This window comes from Bombina bombina, chromosome 3, assembly GCF_027579735.1.
Source record: "Bombina bombina isolate aBomBom1 chromosome 3, aBomBom1.pri, whole genome shotgun sequence".
Lineage (NCBI taxonomy): Eukaryota > Metazoa > Chordata > Amphibia > Anura > Bombinatoridae > Bombina > Bombina bombina.
Genome location: NC_069501.1, coordinates 565,073,375 through 565,094,177, shown reverse-complemented (window position 1 = coordinate 565,094,177; position 20,803 = coordinate 565,073,375). Strand labels below are relative to the sequence as shown.

Sequence of the window (20,803 nt, the reverse complement as noted above, 5' to 3'; positions counted from 1 at the left end):
TTGGTAAGTTTATGAAAACTTGGAGATGTTAAAGGGACAGTCAACACCAGAATTTTTGTTGTTTTAAAAGATAGATAATCCCTTAATTACCAATTCCCCAGTTTTGCATAACCAACACAGTTATACCTCTGTAATTACCTTGTATCTAAGCTTCAGCAGACTGCCTCCTTATTTCAGTTCTTTTGACAGACTTGCATTTTAGCCAATCAGTGCTTACTCCTTGGTAAATTCACGTGCATGAGCTCAATGTTATCTATATGAAACACGTAAACTAATGCCCTCTAGTGGTGAAAAACTATCAAAATACATTTTGATTAGGAGGTGGCCTTCAAGGTCTAAAATTAGCATAAAACCTCCTAGGGTTTAGCTTTCAACTAAAAGAATACCAAGAGAACAAAGCAAAATTGGTTATAAAAGTAAATTGGAAAGTTTTTTTTAAAATTACATGCCCTATTTGAATCACGAAATTTTTTTGGGGACTTGACTGTCCCTTTAAGCTAGCTATTCTAACAAGATGGAGGTAAATTAATCTTATTTAATAAAGGCAGATGAAAACTTTGGAATGTTCATTTCAAGGTCTCCTCATTTGCACAGAAGAGGCTAAACCTCTCCTGGTTGCCCAGTTTGGCAAGATTTTATAAACAGCCCCTATTACTTCAGGTAGGGTGAACAGCCTTTATAATTTAGAAACAAAACTAAAAGCGTTAAGAAAATGTACCATAAGCTAGATCAGATACACAGTTATTCATCTCTATGATGCATATTACTTATACTCCCCTTAAAAAGGGACATAAAACCCACATTTTTTATTTCATGATTCAGATTGAGTATGCAATTTTTAACAACTTATTTTACTTCCATGATAAAATTTAGCTTTGTTCTCTTGGTATCTTGTTGAAAAGCAAGGACGTAAGCTCAGGTTTGTGCTTGTGTCCGGAACACTAGATAGCAGCACTTTTTTCCTGTCAAGTAGTGCTACAGACACCTACCTAGGTATTACTTCAAGAAAGAAAACCATGCGAACAAAGCAAATTTGAGAAAAGAAGTAACCCTTGAACTGAACTTGACCCCTTTCATGCTCCTTAAAGGGGGGGGGGGTATTTGACCCAAGATCGCTAAGGTTTTAAGCGGATTATTTTAATAAGGGTGCTAGGTACATTTATTAAATAGCTATATCCTTTTCTCAATATGCCCTGCACTCTTCAGAGGTTAGAATATTTCAGGCAACATATACAATATAAAAGTGTAAGATTAAAGAGAAAAGAAGCATTATGTGGCACACTTTAAAGAGAGTGATTGCAAACAATCATAGGATTGGTAAAGGGGCGTGCATCATAAAACTTAACATTTAATATTAAAATATATGAACAATGCCATCAAGTAAAAAATATATAGGCAACTTATTCAAAACTGCCCCCCCCCCCCAAATAACATGTATCACCGGTAACAATCCTGAGAACAATAAAACTATTTAACTGTGGTTAGTAACAGGATCAGCACTGAGTCATGAAACCCAGAATAAGGTACCCTTGAGCATAAGTGCTCCCTATATAGCTACCTCCACAAGTCTCAAGCAGTACCCCAAATAATACCGTATACATCTATCCCGGAATTAGAGCAAATTCAAAATATACCAATGAAGGCCAACAATTAAAGCAAGTGATTTAAACATATGATGAGGCAATGCGAATGCCTGACGCGCGTTTCGCCACTGCTCTGTCAAAGGCTTTTGACAAGGCAGTGGCAAAATCCACTGATCCTATGATATAAAGTGTGCCACACAATGCTTCTTTTCTCCTTAACCTTACACTTCAATATACCCGGCATTAGGCACTGCCCTACTTAGGATACATAGGTTTAACTAAGTGGGATTTTTCTCTATAGGGTGATTATGCAGATACCCACTTTCCATAGATCTTGTCTAGGGGCCTTTCTTTTTGCTAGAACAAATAAAAAATAAATTTACGGCTAGTAATCCCTCACAAATCTATATTAAAGTATAGGAAAGTCAAAATTAAAACTTGCATGATTCAGATAGAGCATATTGTTTTAAGACACTTAGGGGTTAATTTATCAACCCTTTTGCCTACCTACGACTGCAGGTTCTCACAAGAGAACATGCAGTCCGTAATTATGAAGCAGCGGTCATCAGACCGCTGCTTCCCTAACCTTTCACCACTTCTCAGGTGGCGAATTTCAATCTCCCCGGGCTCGTCTGACTGGCTATGCGCGGACAGGGGGCGGGATTGCACGTGAGTGCACAATAGCACCTGTGTGCAATGCTGAATTCTGGCAGCGGAATTCAGCCCGCCAGAGGTGAGCTGCGGCAGACGGGTGCGTATGTGCGCCCCTGTCCGCCACAGCTTGATAAAATCGACCCCTGAAATTCACTTCTATTTTCAAATGTACTTTGTTATCTTGGACTCAGTTGAAAAATAACATGTACATATCCTACACTAGTGGGAGCTAGCTGGTGATTGCCTACACACATTTGCTTCTTGTGACTGGCTGATTAGATGTGTTCGGCTACCTCCCAATAAGTGCACTGCTGCTCCTTCAGCAAAGGATATCAAGGAAATTAAGCAGATTTGATAATAGTAGGTAATTGGAAAGTTGTTTAAAAAAAATGTTCTATCAAAATCCTGAAAGAAAAAATGGGTTTCATGTCCCTTTAAGCTAATTAAGGTTACATTTTCCAATTAAGACTTACCTATTCTGTTTTATATTTGGCTATTCCCTTCCTTCTGGCTATTTGGTTGTGAAGTAGGGTACAAGACTGGCCCTGTGTATATGAGAAGGGATATATGCCATAGTGATGATAAAATCTGAGGTTTACATTGAGATATCTGTACACAAATGCTTACCAATGTCTTTAGATGAGATGCACTATGAGAACTGTTTTGGAAAATAAGAACAGAGTAACCAACCCTGGCTTTCTCTGAAGGGGTATCAATGTTAGAAATAAAGCAAAGACAACCTTGATGCTTTCTAACTGCTAATAGCCACCATTTCTCTTACTAAAGAGATTGACATGGACACAGCATACCCCCAATCCTTGCTTGCAGGGTAAAGTACCCATAAAAAGGATTAAATATCTTCAGACACCATCTTCGTACATCCTCTATTGACAGAGGCAAAGAGAATGACTAGGGATTATGGGTAGGGGAAGTTACACTTAACAGCTTTGCTAGGGTGCTCTTTGCTGGCCAGGAGTTGAATATCCCACTAGTAATTGGATTAACGTCATGGACTCTCCAAGCCATAGGAAAGAAAAAGAAGCCACGTTTGCCATGTACAGATTAAGATTCTATTTCTATAGGGACTATGATTGGGTTATTTGAGAGCGCGCCCCCATACATGTATTTGTGTTTATATTCTCTATTATAAAAAAGGTAATTGTAGTGGCATTCACAAATAACAGTGGAATGTTTTTATAAACAATGTAGTTAGCTGGTCCCACATTGCTGTACGAACCAATAAGGCACAATTCAGTTATCCAAGCTTTCTACAGTGTCCTATGTAAAACCTTGGTATATTATAGACAGAACATGCACATCAGCTCAATCACAACACTGGTGATGTAGCTGCATGGACACATTACATGCTGAGCCACATCATTATCTTAAATAAAGACGTAGAGAGAGTCATTAAATAGACATGAAACCCACATTTTTCTTCTTTCCTGATTCAGATAGAGAATACAATTTTTAAAACTTACCAATGAACTGCTATTATCAAATTTGCATTGTTCTCGTGTTATTCTTTGTTGAAGAGATATCTAGACAGGTAGTGTGTACGCCTGGAGCACTAAATGACAGGAAATAGTGCTGCCATCTAGTGCTGTTGCAGACATGCACACTCCTGAACTTACCTACTTGTTTTTTTAACAAAAAAAGTGAAGAAAACAAAGAAAATTTGACAATATAAGTAAATTCGAAATTTGCTAAAAATTGTATGCTCTATCTGAATTATGAAAGAATTACTTGTGTTTTTTGTCCCTTTAACAGTAAGGATTTGGTTTAAGCATTAAGCCCCACCTTTAATACAACAGCGTATGGTTTTGAGAATTGTATTGCGGTCTGCTTTACCCTTTCTATTTTTACACGTGTGCACAAGACTGCTGCCTTACCAACTGTTACTTTAAACAGTGAGAATAGTGAGCAATGCATGCTTCACTAGCATGGCTCCCCTATCGGTTGAGTAAAAAAACTGATGAATAAAATAGAAAACAGTTGACACCAACGATGCAGGTATTTTTCTTTTTGTTTTACTGCAATACAATTTTACTAACGCACATTTGTTTGCACATGTAAATATGTCCTTTGTCCTTGATAGAAAAGTGCAATATCCCTCTAAACCTCTTCGTTGCTTTACAAAACTTTGCAGCCATGCTGACTACAATACTCAAACAAAGAACTTTCTCATGCAAAAAAAAACACAAAAAAGATTTGAATCCTTTTAAGATCCCAGTTTTCTACACTGTCTATCAATGACCACAGAAAGAAAGAATATATTGTTTCTATTGTAAACAAAGCCACGTTTAGGGGCCATGTATAAAACCAACAACTAGGGTAATATTTTTAATATTACTCAGTTGCAATGTCTTTGCTGGTGCAGGTTACTGAACCTACACACCCAGAGCTCTAAAATAAATATCCTGACCAGTAAACTGAAATCAAATCAGCTTTATCAGACTAGTCTAAATTCCAACTGTACCATATCTTTTATTCTTGATGTCTATATTGCATTAGAAACATAAAAATGTAATGTTACGATAATCCACTGATGAAAATGTGTGCTTCAGTAATTATATACAGACAGTGGGTTTTGTATCCCAAAATATAAGCTAGATCACTCAATATATAAATACTTTCCCCGATATCATTAGCAATCTCCTAAATTTCATGAAGATTTGTGCATTAGTTTTTCACGTTCACTCATAAAAGACACCAAATAAAAACTTACATTATGTGTTCAGGGATAACATGAAACAAAAACTGCCAAACCTCAGCTATATCAATTTAAATGTATTTAACACAGAATGCTCAAACATGTAGCTAATTTTTTTTTTTTTTTTTAACTACAAAAGTCCCTATGTTTTCTCCAGCTGTACTGGCTAGAGGTATATGAACTTCTCTATGGACAGTTTATTTGTACTCCTACAAGGTACCTGTCGAAATCTCTTTTTGATGTCTTCATCTGTAGCTTCTGGATCTAACTGCAGGACCTACAAAAAATAAACACACAATGGTTAAAGATTTTATCAAAATCAATCATTTTAACCCCCCCCCCACACACACACAGAGTAGTAAAATATAGCATTTAGCAACCGACATTGGTTATGTTTAGTGTTTAATAATTGTTCTTAAATGGACGCTTCCAAACACCAGAAAATACCAATGGATGCGTGATTATTTCAATGCGTGTGTGTTATGGATTAAACATTGAACTTATTTTAAACTCCATTCCCAGTAAAACACAAAAAAAAGTGATTTAACCCCCAGAAAGACATGGATTTAAGAAACTGCAGACCAGTATTCCAAAATAGTATAATCCTTTGATTGCCACTGTTTTGCAAAATGTTGCAGTACTCTCTCTGGCAGAAAAAGGTTTAAGCTGCTACTTGTCCTAAAATCAGACCTTAAATCATACATCCCCCAGCAAAACCTTTAGACACTAGTTTGACAAAGATAACTGCAACACACTGCTGAAAAAATTGCTGATTAGTGCTTGGTAAACTGTTGCTTTAAGTCACCATTAAGACAATGACAACAAAATGCATGGTTTTAACGGGAAAAAAAGAAAGTTCCAGCCATCTAATAAGAGGTTAGTATGCAGGGCTCTGATTTCTTGACTGTGTATAGAACATTAAATAGTTACATGTTAACTACCCTATAGATTAAAGGACCACTTGAACTTAGAATTTTTTTCTGAAAAATTAATTTGTTCTCCCTTTTTCCGGCCCCCTTTATCATGACAGACATCAATCAGCCAATCACAGGCTAGTAAATGTATATCCTGTGAGCTTGTGCACATGCTCAGTAGGATCTTGTTCCCCAGAAAATGTGAATATAAAAATACTGATAATAATGAAAGTAAATTGAAAAGTATCTTAAAACTGCATGCTCTTTCTGAATTATAAAAAGTTTATTTTGGGGGGTGGAGCTAGCCAAGGAGATGGCGGCGTTCTAACTGAGCTCCCAAGTCCTGTCTTTAAGGAACATATTTAAGCAAAAGCCGACAAGCACTTTGAGGTCCAGAATACACAGAATGTGATCACGATCATCCCGATCAGCTTGATAATTAAGGCCTACCTTCACGACGTAGGTCTCCCCAGCCGGTTCACTGCATGGGTCCAAGGGGTACTGAGTCCTCACACAGAAGCCACGTTAAGGCGTCCAAAACACATCAGGCAAGTCTCTGCTGACTTAAAGAACCGGACGGATCGCCAGCGGGCCGGCTTCCTGCAGAGTACGTCACTGTACTCCAGACATAGGGTGCAACCTCTCTCCACAGAAGCCCATGCGGTAGGTTGGTTACCATGCTGTAAAACAATCAGAACAGCACAAATATCCTGAGCGGGTAAGTCTCCCTGCAACCTCAGCTACAATCGCAGTCAAAGACTCATTTAATATGCGGACAAGCTTTTAAATCGCTCCTCATTAATTTCACTAGCCCACATGGCAGCCTTTACCCTTGCAGTCTGCAAATAATTGTTTGCTTCAAGGATTAGGGGCGATATCCCACACAAAGGGAGTTTTTTGGTTTTAGCAAGGTTAGGCACCTCCACTTAGCAGGCCTATTCCCTGTACATTAGGGGCAGACCTGTGCAGTGAATAGTCCTATTTATTTTCTGACCCCATCCTTTCTAAAGACATAGCAACAAAAAGGAAACGTAGGGTCATATCTCCTTCTGAAACCTCCAGGAAAACTCTTTCCACATTTAAAGCTCGCTTTCCCATAAGGAGACCAGATTGATCTCATATCTAGCCTCAAAATATCTCCCAAGAAACTCAAACCAAGCAGAAACCCTAAACAACCGAGAACACCAAGTTCTTCAGTGAATAACTTTTTCAAGGCCCTAGAGCCTAGGGTTCCAGAAACAACAACTCCAGAACCTACAGGACATATTTACAAGATTTCTTCTGTGATCTGAAGAAAGAAGAAACCCCTTCCAAAATAGATATTGATAGGGCTCAAAGGGCCCTTCGTCCTAACCCGCAAGATGGCAAACCTCCTAGGGACATCATAGTCCGAATCACCAACTTTCAAGTTAAGGAAGAGCTGATGAAACTGGGAAGAGAACAACAACCTATCATTTATGAAAATTCAGACATCCAGGTGTTTGCCGACTTATCCCAGAGAACCCTTTCAAAACAGAGGGATATTCCAAGGATCTGCAAAGAGCTCAATATCACCCCACCCATTCTGGAAGAGACACTCACGTCTCCTTCAGATATTACCAATGCTGTTGGCCCTGGTCCTCTACCACAGAGGAAGGAGTGGAAACAAGTCCAACACAAGAAACCAAGACGACAACCCTCTTCTCCCCAATCCCTCTCGGAGGAGAAAGGATGATGGATAAGTAGCTTTTGATTTCTTTGTGTGTGCTCTTTATTGTCCATTTCCTAATGGAAAATCCCAGCCGGGAAGACATAAGCTTTGTATCTTTTAGAATTCAATTCAGGCTGAAATTTAGGTTATAACGAAGTCAATGGTTTAATAATTTTCTCTCTTTAGAAGTTAAGTGAAATTCCTTATTTTAGATCACATTAAGTCTAGATCTTACAGTTAAGGTTCCACATGTTAAAGGTTATGCACCAATCTTTCTTACCTTACAGTTGGGAGATTATCTCCTACAAGTCAATATGTTCAGTATATATTGTCTCAGATATGTAATTTTTGTAATTTTCCTGTTTTTCTTAACCTTTTTCAAAGTTTGCTCCTTATTTTTATTTTATTCTGTTGTCCATTGTGTATTCTCAACCCACACTCCTAGACAACACTACCATTTGTCATGCGCACTCTCTCTCCCACTCTCACCCAACGTGTAAGCAATCACCACAAGATATTACTATTCTCACACAAAACACCAAAGGATTAAGTTGTCCAAACAAAAAGAGAATGGCCTTATTAGACCTAAAAAAAAAAAAAAAAAGGAGGGGGCCATATCCTAATGCACTAAAACTCATTTTAAGTCAAAAAATATCCCTAAATACTTCTCACACCACTACCCCCAACATCTCCATAGCACCAACTTACTTAAAAAAAAAATAATGGAGTCAGTATACAGATTCACAAATCTATCCCTTTTACCAAAACTTATACTAACTCATATAAAGAGGGCTGGTATCTCTGCATAAGGGGCTTACTTTATGGAAAAGCAGTGACCCTGGTGAATATATATGCGCCAAATAAACAGCAGGTAGGCTTCCTCACTTCAATCTGTAACACAGTTTTGGATGACAAAGGTTCCTTCATAATGGCCGGTGACTTAAATATCCCATTAAATTCACTAACAGATTGCTCCAACCCCAACACTAGAGCAAAAATCTCAGATCTTCAAAAAATATGGCAAATATTAAAGTTAATTGGACTGCACGATGCCTGGAGATATAGGAATCCCCACAAAACAGATTTCACATTTTTCTCACACCCCAAGTGAAAGTAAATTTTGATGCTAAAGTGCCCGGTTTTTAAAAATTTGATTAAAACCAGGGGCACTTTAATTCATCAAAATTTACATTTCACTTGTGTTGTGAAAAAATACTTACCTTTTAATCTTGACAGCCGCTCCAGCTTCCTCCGCCCATCGCAAAGCATCTACCTGGGTCTAAAATGAGGAATCCGGCTTCCTCCAATCACGGCTTCGTATCAGACATTGATTCCCCGGGGGGGGGGGGGGGGTGAGGGGAGAAGCAGTGATTGGAGGATGACCGATCCATCATTTCTGATGACCGGGGGAAGCTGGAGCGGCTGTCAAGTTTAAAAAGGTACTTTTTTAACAAGTGCAATGTAAATTTTGATGAATTAAAGTGACCCTGTTTTTAGTCGAATTTTTAAAAACCAGGTACTTTTGCATCAAAACTTACATTCACTTTAAACAATCAAGCATAAAACATACATCTTGGTCGGATCATTCATTTAGTTACTTGCACTGTTAGATGGCCCTCTGCACCTTTCAGAACCTTTAAATGGAGGATAGAGGAATCCCTGTTACAAGATAAAGCACAAATTAAAAAGCTTGCGAAACACACAAAATCTTACTTTGCCATAAACGACACTTCAGACGTCGAAACAGCCACATAAACGCACCATAAGAGGCGAAGTAATAAAAGCTAAAGCACAAATTACAAAAACCCCCAGAGAAGAAGTAGAAACATTAGCCAAAGAAATTGCAGTTAGATTACACTCACAAGATTCACCCAGCTGATGCCACAATTTTAGAACACCTTTCAGAAAAAAAGGGACATGATGAACAATCTTTTACAAATAAGATACCAAAAGCAATTGCTTCATCTTCAACAAAACGTTTATAGGGAGAGGAATAAGTCGGAAAGACTGTTATAGCTAGAGCCTTAACCCCTTAATGACCGACGACGTACAGGGTAGGTCCTCAAAAATAAGACAGTTAACGCCTGAGGACGTACCCTGTACGTCATCGGTCTGGGAAAGCGGTGGAAGCGATCCTGATCGCTTCCAGGCTCTTTCCGGTTATTGCAGTGATGCCTCTATATCGAGGCATCCTGCAATAACATCCGTTGGCCATCCGATGCAGAGAGAGCCACTGTGTGGCCCTCTCTGCACCGGACATCAATGGCCGGTATCGCTGGTGGGTGGGAGCCGGTCTGGGAGGTGGGTGGCTGCCATCAATGGGCCCAGTGATGTGGAGGGGGGCGGGATCGTGGGCAGGGGTAGCCGGGGGGAACCGCTACACTACAGAAAATGTATATAGTATAAAATTGATCAGTGGGGGGGGGGGGGAATGTTAAAAAAATAAATTAAACTATAAATCAGCGGGTGTTGGGTTGGTCTGTGGGGGCGAAGCTACACTACAGAGAAAAAAAAAAAAAAAAAACACAGGGAAAAAATAACACTTTTTCTGCAAACTGGGTACTAGCAGATAGCTGCCAGTACCCAAGATGGCCCCCAAAAAGGCAGAGGGGGAGGGTTAGAGAGCTGTTTGGGGGGGATCCTACACAGCAGCATATGTAAATATGCTTAAAAAAATAATAATAATAAAAAAAAATAATCAGATACCTTTTATTTTAGTACTGGCAGACTTTCTGCCAGTACTTAAGATGGCGGGGACAATTGTGGGGTGGGGGAGGGAAGGGAGCTGTTTGGGAGGGATCAGGGGGTGTGATGTGTCAGGTGGGAGGCTGATCTCTACACTAAAGCTAAAATTAACCCTGCAAGCTCCCTAATTAACCCCTTCACTGCTAGCCATAATACACGTGTGATGCGCAGTGGCATTTAGCGGCCTTCTAATTACCAAAAAGCATGCCAAAGCCATATATGTCTGCTATTTCTGAACAAAGGGGATCCCAGAGAAGCATTTACAACCATTTATGCCATAACTGCACAAGTTGTTTGTAAATAATTTCAGTAAGAAACCTAAAGATTAAAAAAAAAATTGTTCATTTTTTCACAATTTGATCTAAATTTGGCGGTGAAATGGTGGCATGAAATATACCAAAATAGACCTAGATCAATACTTTGGGATGTCTTCTAAAAAAAAAATATATACATGTCAAGGGATATTCAGGGATTCCTGACAGATATCAGGGTTCCAAAGTAACTAGCGCTAATTTTGAAAAAAAGTGGTTTGGAAATAGCAAAGTGCTACTTGTATTTATTGCCCTATAACTTGCAAAAAAAGCAAAGAACATGTAAACATTGGATATTTCTAAACCCAGGACAAAATTTAGAAACTATTTAGCATGGGTGTTTTTTGGTGGTTGTAGATGTGTAACAGATTTTGGGGGTCAAAGTTAGAAAAAGTGTTTTTTTTCCCCATTTTTTCCTCATATTTTATAATAAATTATAATATATGATGAAAATAATGGTATCTTTAGAAAGATCATTTAATGGCGAGAAAAACGGTATATTCCTCCCAAGCCAAAGAAACCAATATAAAAATAATGTTGAGGTCGTACCTGACTCCAAACAAACTAAAAGAATATCTACAAACACTCTTCAGGCATGTGCTGGAGAGGTTGCTTACAAGGCGGCCACATCACTCATATATGGTGGGATTGTGCACCTATAAAAGCATACTGGTCTAGCATTTTTTTCTTGCATTAACTAAATGCTCGACTCGCAAAGTGATCATGCTCAACCACCCCACCACTATTACATGTAAAATAAGAAAACATCTTTTTCAAATTATACTCAATGCAGCTAACCAACTAATCCCCAGATTATGAAAATCTAAGCAAACCCCTTCCATCTCTGATTGGGAAAACTTAGTCACCAAAAACCTAAATGTTGGAAAGGTTTTATTACCTCAAACTAGGCCAATTAGCCTTTTTCAATGATATCCAATTCCTTTGGAACACATTCTTATTTGGTGGAGTTAACTCATAAAATAAGCTAAGCAAGTTGCACAATCTACTATGTTTCTAGTCGCTCCTATTTATTTTATTCTATGCTGACAAAGGTTTATTCAGCTGAACACAAATGGGCAAATGTATTTTGCTTTCATTTTGTTTATATTTGTGCCTTTCTCAGGTTTTTAATGTTTATTGTTAAGAGGCTCTCCTTTGCCTAATGGTCACAAATGCTATGAGCTCTTTCAGTACTGCAGGTGAATGGTTTCCTCCATGTTCAAATGCATATTCCTATCGACTCATGGACCTACCAAAGACTTTTGCCCAGATGGAAAGATTCAAACTGTTCTGGGTTGCACAGACACCCTTGGGGGGACTATGCCTTATTTTACAACCTGTAACAATTGTATAACTTATAATTTGTTGGGTTTTTTTTTTTGTGTTTTCTTTTCAGTTATGTATTGTTAAAAAAAACTAATGCAAATAAAAAAAATAAAAAGCTTGTTTTGACTTGAGCGTCCTTTTAAGTGTTACTGTTAGGATCAGACAAGCCAAATTAAACTTTCGTGATTCAGATACAGCATGTAATTTTAAATAACTTACAAATTTACTTCCATTTAAAAAAATAAAAAATGTGCAGTCGTTTAAGTTTACACTTTGAGTCACCAGCTCCTACTGAGCATGTGCAAGAATATACATATATGCATTAGTGATTGGCTGATGGCTGTCACATGGTACAGGGGGAGTGGGAATAGACATAACTGAAGTTTGTTAGAAAAAAATATCTACTATTCATTTGAAGTTCAGAGTGCTATTGTACTCTTGTTATCATGCATTTGTGGATTATGCAAATCTACTGAATTTACTGGTCCTTTAAGATGACCTGTAGTCCTAAAACTCACTTTGATGTGCAAAGAAGGTTTCTAGAATGATAGCGGCAGTATCACTTTTTTTTTATCAAAGCATGTCTTATACTTCAAGGGAAAAATAAACCCTCTAAAATCTGCTTCTTCTAAATGAGTGTCCAACTACACAAATTCCTAAGGTCTTTAAATTCTCTTCTAAACTTCTCACTATTGTGATGTATAATGTCAGAGACCCACCAATGATGAATTAACATTACAGATACAAAACATTTTTTTTGTAACAATAAAAAGTACCAGAACTGTCTATACCTGTATAGGCATAACATGATTTTAACCATCACTGGTGGAAGTTAAAGGGACATAAAACAAGTTTGGATAAAGACAAATATAATATGTACTTTAATTACTTTACCTGCAAATTTATACTGCAGTGCCTCACCATTAACCTTTTCTTTTTAGTTTCTGAATTGTAAAGCTCTAACTCCCCCCACACAATTCCTTTTATGGCTGTATCAATATCTATTTCTGCTTTTGGTAGAATACAAGAATGCATAGGGATTATCTGCCATGCCTAAAAGCTGTGAACTCAGTTGAAATACAATGCCTGTGTCTAAACACTGATAAGGGTGGGTGGAGTTGGCTTTTCAAGGCAGCTTAGCTATGTGATTAATTTTGCTTATTTTTGAAAAAAAATTTAAAATATTTGCCAGCAATTTTTAAACTTTTTTAATGTAAACTATTTTTAAATTAATTAGCCCTTTTAGGATATGCACAGATCTCAACCTGTTTTATGTCCCTTTAAGTAGATTAGGAGAGAATTGAAAGGCCCTGGGAATGTACGGTGTAATGTGTGGTTGAAATAAATATATACTGTTAGTATACCCTTACCTCATATGGATTAAGGTTGAAATAGGATGACCCAGGCCGGATTAGCCTTTCTATTTGCTGCTTTGAGGTTAGGACAGAGTCTCGTTTCTCGATCTGTTTAACCTGCAGAGATATGAAACATACCTTGTTGTAAGGATTTTGAAAGATTTGATGTACACATCAGTTCAGTGTTTGACACTTTAAAGGGACACCAAACCCAAAAAAATTCTTTCATGATTCAGGAAGAGAATATAAATTTTAAACAACATTCCAATTTACTTCTATTATCGAATTTGCTTCATTCTTTAGATATTCTTAACTGAAGAAAAAGTAATGCACATGGGTGAGCCAATCACGAGGCATCTATGTGCAGTCACCAATCAGCAGCTACTAAGCCTATCTAGATATGATTTTTCAGCAAAGGATATCAAGAGAATGAAGCAAAATAAATAGAAGTGAATTAGAAAGTTGTTTAAAATTGCATGCTCTTTCTAAATCATGAAACATTTGGGTTTAATGTCCCTTTAAGTTAGGACCCAAACATTAAGTGACATAAAAGTGCAAAAAATACTCTGTTACAAGCAATAGTGCAATAATATAATGCTCTGTGTATTTAATCCCTGGAAAGGGGTTTAACATATAGTTACAGTCAGCTCCGGAGCAGCAATATACTACTAGAACCTAGCTGAACACATCAGGTGATCATGTTAAGAGGCATACAGTATATGTGTAGCCACCAATCACCCACTAGCTCCTATTAGTGCATGGCTACTCCTGAGCTTACCTAGGTAGGTATGTATGTATGTATGGAATAAGTTTGCTGTAAAAAAAGCAAGCGTGTGTTATTCTTTATCATTGTAATAAATAGTGACATACGAATACAAATCTAAAATTTCAAATACATTTTTTGGAAATATGTTTTAGAATACAAATCTTTAATTACAAATAAAATTCTATTTTTTGTAAGTACAATCTTTTTTTTTTGAAAATACAACTTTTTTTTTTGGAAGTACAATTTTTTTTTTTTTTTAATTATACTTCCAAGCTGTGTCAAAACAGTGTAAAAAATAAATCTTGTTCCCATTTTGCTAAAGGACTTGTGATGTCACAGCATTCACACTTCAGCAATTTGCCTGAGAACTAGCTGCTCTTTTGCTTCTCTTTTTGTGGAGAAATGGCTGATAATCCCAGCACATCAACATCTCAGGTAAAAAAAAATGTAACATTTATCATGTAAACATACAACATGTCTTAACTTGCAAGAAGTGATTATTGCCATTTGCATAATACAACACTATACAGAGGAATATTGATTTGATTTTGTTGTTTTAATTACTGTTCATGGTAGCAGCAAAAAATTCACTGTAGTATGTGGTCTTCTTTCAGAGTATATTTTTTTCATTTTTACCATACAACATGCTTAAAGTGCTTATTCTGCCTTGTTTTATACAATAATGTACTAAGGAATACTGGGAATATTTTGATGATTTAACAACAGCTTTTATATTAGAAGCTTTTCTACCCTCTCCCTTTATCAGGGGTCTTATATGCGTATAGATTTACTTGAAGTGACATTTAATTCCTTATAAATTAAAAAAACATTCTAATACTAATTATTTATATAGGGCTTGATTACAAGTGGAGCGCCAATTTAACATGTGCCCATAAAGGGGCACATGTTTAATAACCAGCCATTACAATTGGCTAGTTAATGCTCCCGCGAGCTCGCAGTAGCACTTTGTGCAATAAACCAGAGGTCAGACCTCTGGTTGATTGAAAAAAATGCCCCCCAATTGCCCACCAAATGTAAGTTGTAGCGTGACTTACCCCTGCACTTGGTTCTGTGTCGTGTCTTGGTTCTGTGTCATGTCTGACGGCATCAGAACGAGGTTACCATTAAAGCCCATGGAAGCGCGCTCTCGTGAGTGCAATGCGAACGGGAGGTCGCGTTCGCATTGCAATTAGTTTCTAATACCAGCTCACATTAGCGTGCGCTGGCATTACTGAGTGGAGCGCAAATATAGCGCTCACAAAAGCACAATTTTGCGCTTCACTCGTAATCTAGGCCTTAGCTTGCTTTTACAAAAAAAAAAAAAAAAACTTGCCAACGTGTATGAAACTTAAAGACCCTGCTCTTATTCAATCAGCAGCGCTAATTGTACATGCGGCACTTATGTGTATTTAACCCCTTTGCAGGGTCGATAGTCCTAAAATGACATGCTCTAATGGATCGTCAAAATCAATATTCCTAAGTACATTATTACTATAAAACATGGCAGAATAATCACTTTGGGCAAACTAATTAAAACATCAAAATCAATATTCTTCTGTATAGTGTAATGCAAAAGAGAATAATCACTTCTGGCAAGTTAAAGTGAGAGTCAAGTCCGGTTGACTTGCTCACGCCGTTCAGCAGCCGATTCTAAATTATGTTAACCTTAAAGGGACACTGAACCCAAATTTTTTTCTTTCGTGATTCAGATAGAAGATGCAATTTTAAGCAACTTTCTAATTTACTCCTATTATCAAATTGTCTTCGTTTTCTTGCTATCTTTATTTTAAAAAGAAGGCATCTAAGCTTTTTTTGGGGGTTCAGAACTCTGGACAGCACTTTTTTATTGGTGGATGAATTTATCCACCAATCAGCAAGGACAACCCAGGTTGTTCACCAAAAATGGGCCGGCATCTAAACTTACATTCTTGCATTTAAAATAAAGATACCAAGAGAATAAAGAAAATTTGATAATAGGAGTAAATTAGAAAGTTGCTTAAAATGTCATGCTCTATCTGAATCATGAAATAAAAAAATTGGGTACAGTGTCCCTTTAATTCATCAGCTTGCATACATTTGAATCCTACTGTAATTATTGTACCTTTTATTCATTCCCCGTTGCACTTTCTTCGTCAGCCATCTTCCCTACATTGATTGACAGCAATGTAAGAATCAATTGTCCAATGTCCGTTTCCCCCCCGGGGCGTTCAGCCCCTTTTTCGCAACATCATCAATAAGTTATGCGCATGCGTTATTACTCCCCTAATAGCGTACTACATCTCATGCTCGTTTATGAGACCTGCATGTGTATTCCGCTTCCTGCTTCTATGTTTCACTTACGACCAGAAAATTTGACACATGCGCGATTCGAGTGCACATACGCAGTTTTTTTGTAATCTTGTGCACGAGCTTTTGACAGACGTAGAGAGCGTGTGGGACCGCTAGGCTACGACACTACTCAAGAATAAGGAAGTGGTTGAGGGGAGGAGTCTGACTGCAAACGGAGAGTATTATATATAATTTTAAATAAAAAATAAAATGTAAAGAGAAATATAAACTTAGCGACTTAAATTCTGATATGCTATTTAATAGATGTCAGTAGCCCATTGGCCTGAAATTGACATTAACTTTAAGCAATATTGTATGTTACATGATAAATGTTAAAAAGTTTACCTGGGATGTTGATGTGCTGGGATTGTCCGCCTTCTCTCCAAATTTAAAGGGACATGAAACCCAAAAAAATGATTTCATGATTCAGATAGAGAATACAATTTTAAACAACTTTCCAGTTTACTTCTATTATTTAATTTGCCTCCTTCGTTTTTGTTATCCTTTGCTGAAAAGTTTATCTAGGCAAGCTCAGGAGCAGCAAAGAACCTAGGTTCTAGCTGTTGATTGCGTTATATATATATATATATATAGTGTGTGTGTGTGTGTGATATATATATCTCAATTGTGATTGGCTCACCCATGTGTTCAATTAGAAACCATAAGTGCGATGCTGCTCCTTCAACAAATGATACCAAGAGAATGAAACAGATTAGATAATAGAAGTAAAGTAGAAAGTTGTTTAAAAATGTATTCTCTATCTGAATAATGGAAAAAAAAAATGTGGGTTTCATGTCCCTTTAAGGCTAGATTACAAGTGGAGCGGTAGTTTGTACACTTGCTTGCACGTTAACTCCGCTAGAAATAAGCTTTTGTGAGTGCAAAAAGCTGAACTTAGAATACCAGGACCGTGTTAACATATTTCCCAAAGGACTACAATGGAGCGCGAAAAGTGTGTGGGGGGGGGGGAACAAACTAAAAACCAACAAGTAGCACAAACCTGACCGCATTTTCTCAAGTGCGCTAACCCGACATGAAATATGAATATTTCACATTCCAGTGTTCCTCACAAAAAATAATGTTTTATTTAGGTACAGATAGACAATATATTCTGGGAAGCTCCCACCCTACCAGAGCAGAATGCCCTCCCCGGCTGTTCCCACCTCCCATAACCTCCGATCCAGTACATCAGGGGTGTCAAACTCATTTTAGTCGCGGGCCATTTTCCATACATGTACAACTCACGTGGGCCGCACACTACCTACATATCTTGTCATTGCTAAACAGTGCAGTGGCATTTGCTATAACAGTATACATTTCAAAAGATTGTGTTCTGTAACTCCTAATTAACTTACTCTGGCTTGAGGAAATGTGCTCTAATGCTTTTAAGAAGGTGAGACACACGCTCCACGTGCGACCCACTGTTTATAATAGTGACATACCTGTTGTACATAATATAAAATAAATACATAGAAATATATATATATATAAAGTATGTGATTTTAGTTAAAGAGAAAATGATGGAAAGGAATGGACAGAAATGATGTGGGAAATCAGTGCTACCATAGTAATGAACTGCATGTGTTAAAGAAATCATTATGCACTTATCTGTCTTTTTCTTTTTAATAACGTATATTTTAATGTATGTGCATCCCTAACAGTAAGCGCACTCGCTCTTTAAGTAATAAGCATATTATAATTAATATTTTTCATGGAGGTGGTGTGGGCCGCACAAAATTAGGTTGAGGGCCGCATGAGGCCTGCGGGCCGCAAGTTTGACACCCCTGCATTACATTATTTAGTCTGCCTCCATACAAAAAGAAAGCAGCTCGATCCTCCTTTTCCTACAGAGCACCACAATTATAGAACGACCTCCTGCACACTTTAAAGCCTTCCCCAAGCTTAAAATCCTTTAAGAGATCCCTCTCTGCATATCTCAAAACAGAATGCACCTGTCATGGTTGATTATATATTTCCTACCTGTTCTATGTTACATTTTGCATATATTATGTATTAATATTGTTTTTGTAAGTACCCTATTGTATCAGTGCAATGTTTTGTGGACCTAGGACATACTTGAAAACAAGAGAAATCTCGTATATATATTCTGTTTAAAAATACAAAGAACATATTCTCCTATATGAACATTGGAAGATTAAATATTTACAGTAAATATATTATTAAAACCCTTATTAAATATAAATATTGCATAAATATGCAAAGGTCTCCAATGCAAGCGCGGACAATATATATATATATATATATATATATATATATATATATATATATGTGTGTGTGTGTGTGAAAACGCCATTTTCAGTTGTGCGCATCTGTTAGTGCACAATTTATAACCTAGCTCTTAATTGAATGCAAAAGAGCAGCTATTTCCCTGGCAAACTACTGAAGTGAATGATGTGACATCACAAGTCCTTTAGCAAAATGGGAACTGGGTTTATTTTTTACAGTGTTTTTACACATACTGGAAGTGTAATTGCAAAAAAAAGAATTGTACTTCCAGTAGAAAAAAATCGTATTGTAATTCCAAAAAAACAAGTGTAATTGCAAAAAAAGGTTGTACAAAAAATTATTATTATAATATATATATATATATATATATATATTTTTTTTTTTTTTTTTTTTAATTTGGAAATTTATAATTAGTTTCATATGTGACAATTAAAAAGAATCACACAAAAAAATTCTAAATGTCCCTTGTTTTAATGTATGATCATTTCTGCTATTATCTAACAGCAACAAATATTAATTAACTCCAACATTAATAAAGTAGAATGTTGCAGGGTTATGATTATGAAGACTGCCTCACTGGCAACAGGGGGAAATCCACAATTTACATTAAAGATAAGCAAAATGTGCCAAAATTTTTTACTATACATAAAAAATAGGGAATGTAATTTTAAACAACTTTCCAATTTACTTTTATCCCAAATTTTCCTTTGTTCTCTTGGTATTCTTAGTTGAAACCTAATTCTAGGAGGTTCATATGCTAACTTCTTAGACCTTGAAGACTGCCTCTAATCTGAATGCATTTTGACCACTAGAGGGCATTAGTTCATATGTTTCATAAAAACAACATTGAGCTCATGCACATGAAGTTACCCTGGAGTAAGCACTGATTGGCTACATGGCAAGTCTATAAAAAGAACTGAAATAAGGAGGCAGTTTGCAGAAGCCTTGTATCTAGGTAATCACAGAGGTAAAAAGTGTATTTATATAAAATAACTGTTGGTTATGCAAAATTGGGGAAATGGTAATAAAGGGATTATCTTTCTTTTTAAACAACAAAAAGTCTGGTGTTGTCTGTCCCTTTAACACTGTTCTGTATGTTTTCCATTATTATTCAAAAGTATAGCAACATAAAACGTTACAATGAATAAAGGTATAACAGACCATTATTTAGACACTGTACATGAAACATTAAAAAAAGTATATTGGGAAAGTCTATTTCCCTTATAACAATCCACGTCAATTTAAAAGTTGTTTTTATTTATTTCCTATTCTATTTTCCTTCCAATAAACATATGAACCCAACAGCCCATAGCAATCTGTTAAAGTCAATGTTTTGTTTATTTCTAGACATCCTCAAAAAGAGTGTATGCTTCACCAAAGATGCAGTGGTATAATTTCTCTTTGAATGTAAACGTTAAAAAGAATTAAACAAATAATGTTATTGAAAGTATATTGCAGTTTAGTTAATTGGCCTAGATAATGACTTTAACCAAACACAGTATCCTTCCATTGTCGTTATGTCTTTTTTTTTCTTCTTCAAACAGACCGTTGCCAATCGGTTCCCATTCTTTAGTACGTTACCTCGGTATAAAATGTAGAAAACGCTTCATCAACAGCACCGGATGAGCCACCAGCTTCTGAAGCCGCCATCGTGCCGTCCGCCGTAAGCCATGTACGTCACTACGCAACAACACGTACATCGTGAAGAGGCGTGGCCAAGGCTTCACGTGTTGCGTGTAAAACCGCTTGACCAAATTGTTAACTCTATCGCTCCCATAGTAATTGTCACCGTCTTACAGCAAGTGAACTGCGAAATGTTGTCCAGAAGAGTAGGGTTTATAAATGTATGAAGAGTGAAAAAGGTTATATTTGGGTCGAATGTATTAGTGTTAGTAAAAATCTAAGTTATTAACACTTCTTATTTTCCAACAATCGTTAGGTTATGTGTAATACCGTAGCCTATCTGACTTCTGAATAAGGTGTGATGTGGGCGTGATTGACAATACATTTATAGAAATGGCGAGAGTTACTTGCAAAGTCTATTGTTCTGCAAAGAAAGAGGTAAGGAGGTAGGTAAAACGGCGTTAAAAAATAAAGCTAGCATTTGGTAGAAGAATACCGTTAGATTTGCAGTCATCTTTTTGACTGGAGTCAAGCTATCAGACACTTAT

General features: G+C 36.9%; 1 protein-coding gene across 1 annotated transcript in view; it reads right to left on the bottom strand.

Annotated features, from left to right (window-relative positions):
- DNAJC8 (DnaJ heat shock protein family (Hsp40) member C8) overlaps nt 1-20,309 on the bottom strand; it is a 57,248-nt gene extending 36,939 nt beyond the window's left edge. Inside the window, exons 1-3 of the mRNA XM_053707114.1 lie at nt 20,214-20,309; nt 13,307-13,408; nt 5,171-5,227 (exon numbers count right to left, since the gene is read on the bottom strand). Coding sequence (XP_053563089.1) covers nt 5,171-5,227; nt 13,307-13,408; nt 20,214-20,282 — 228 coding nt within the window. The 5' untranslated portion in view covers nt 20,283-20,309. The remainder of the gene's footprint in view (nt 1-5,170; nt 5,228-13,306; nt 13,409-20,213) is intronic.
- Between the last annotated feature and the right edge of the window lie 494 nt (nt 20,310-20,803).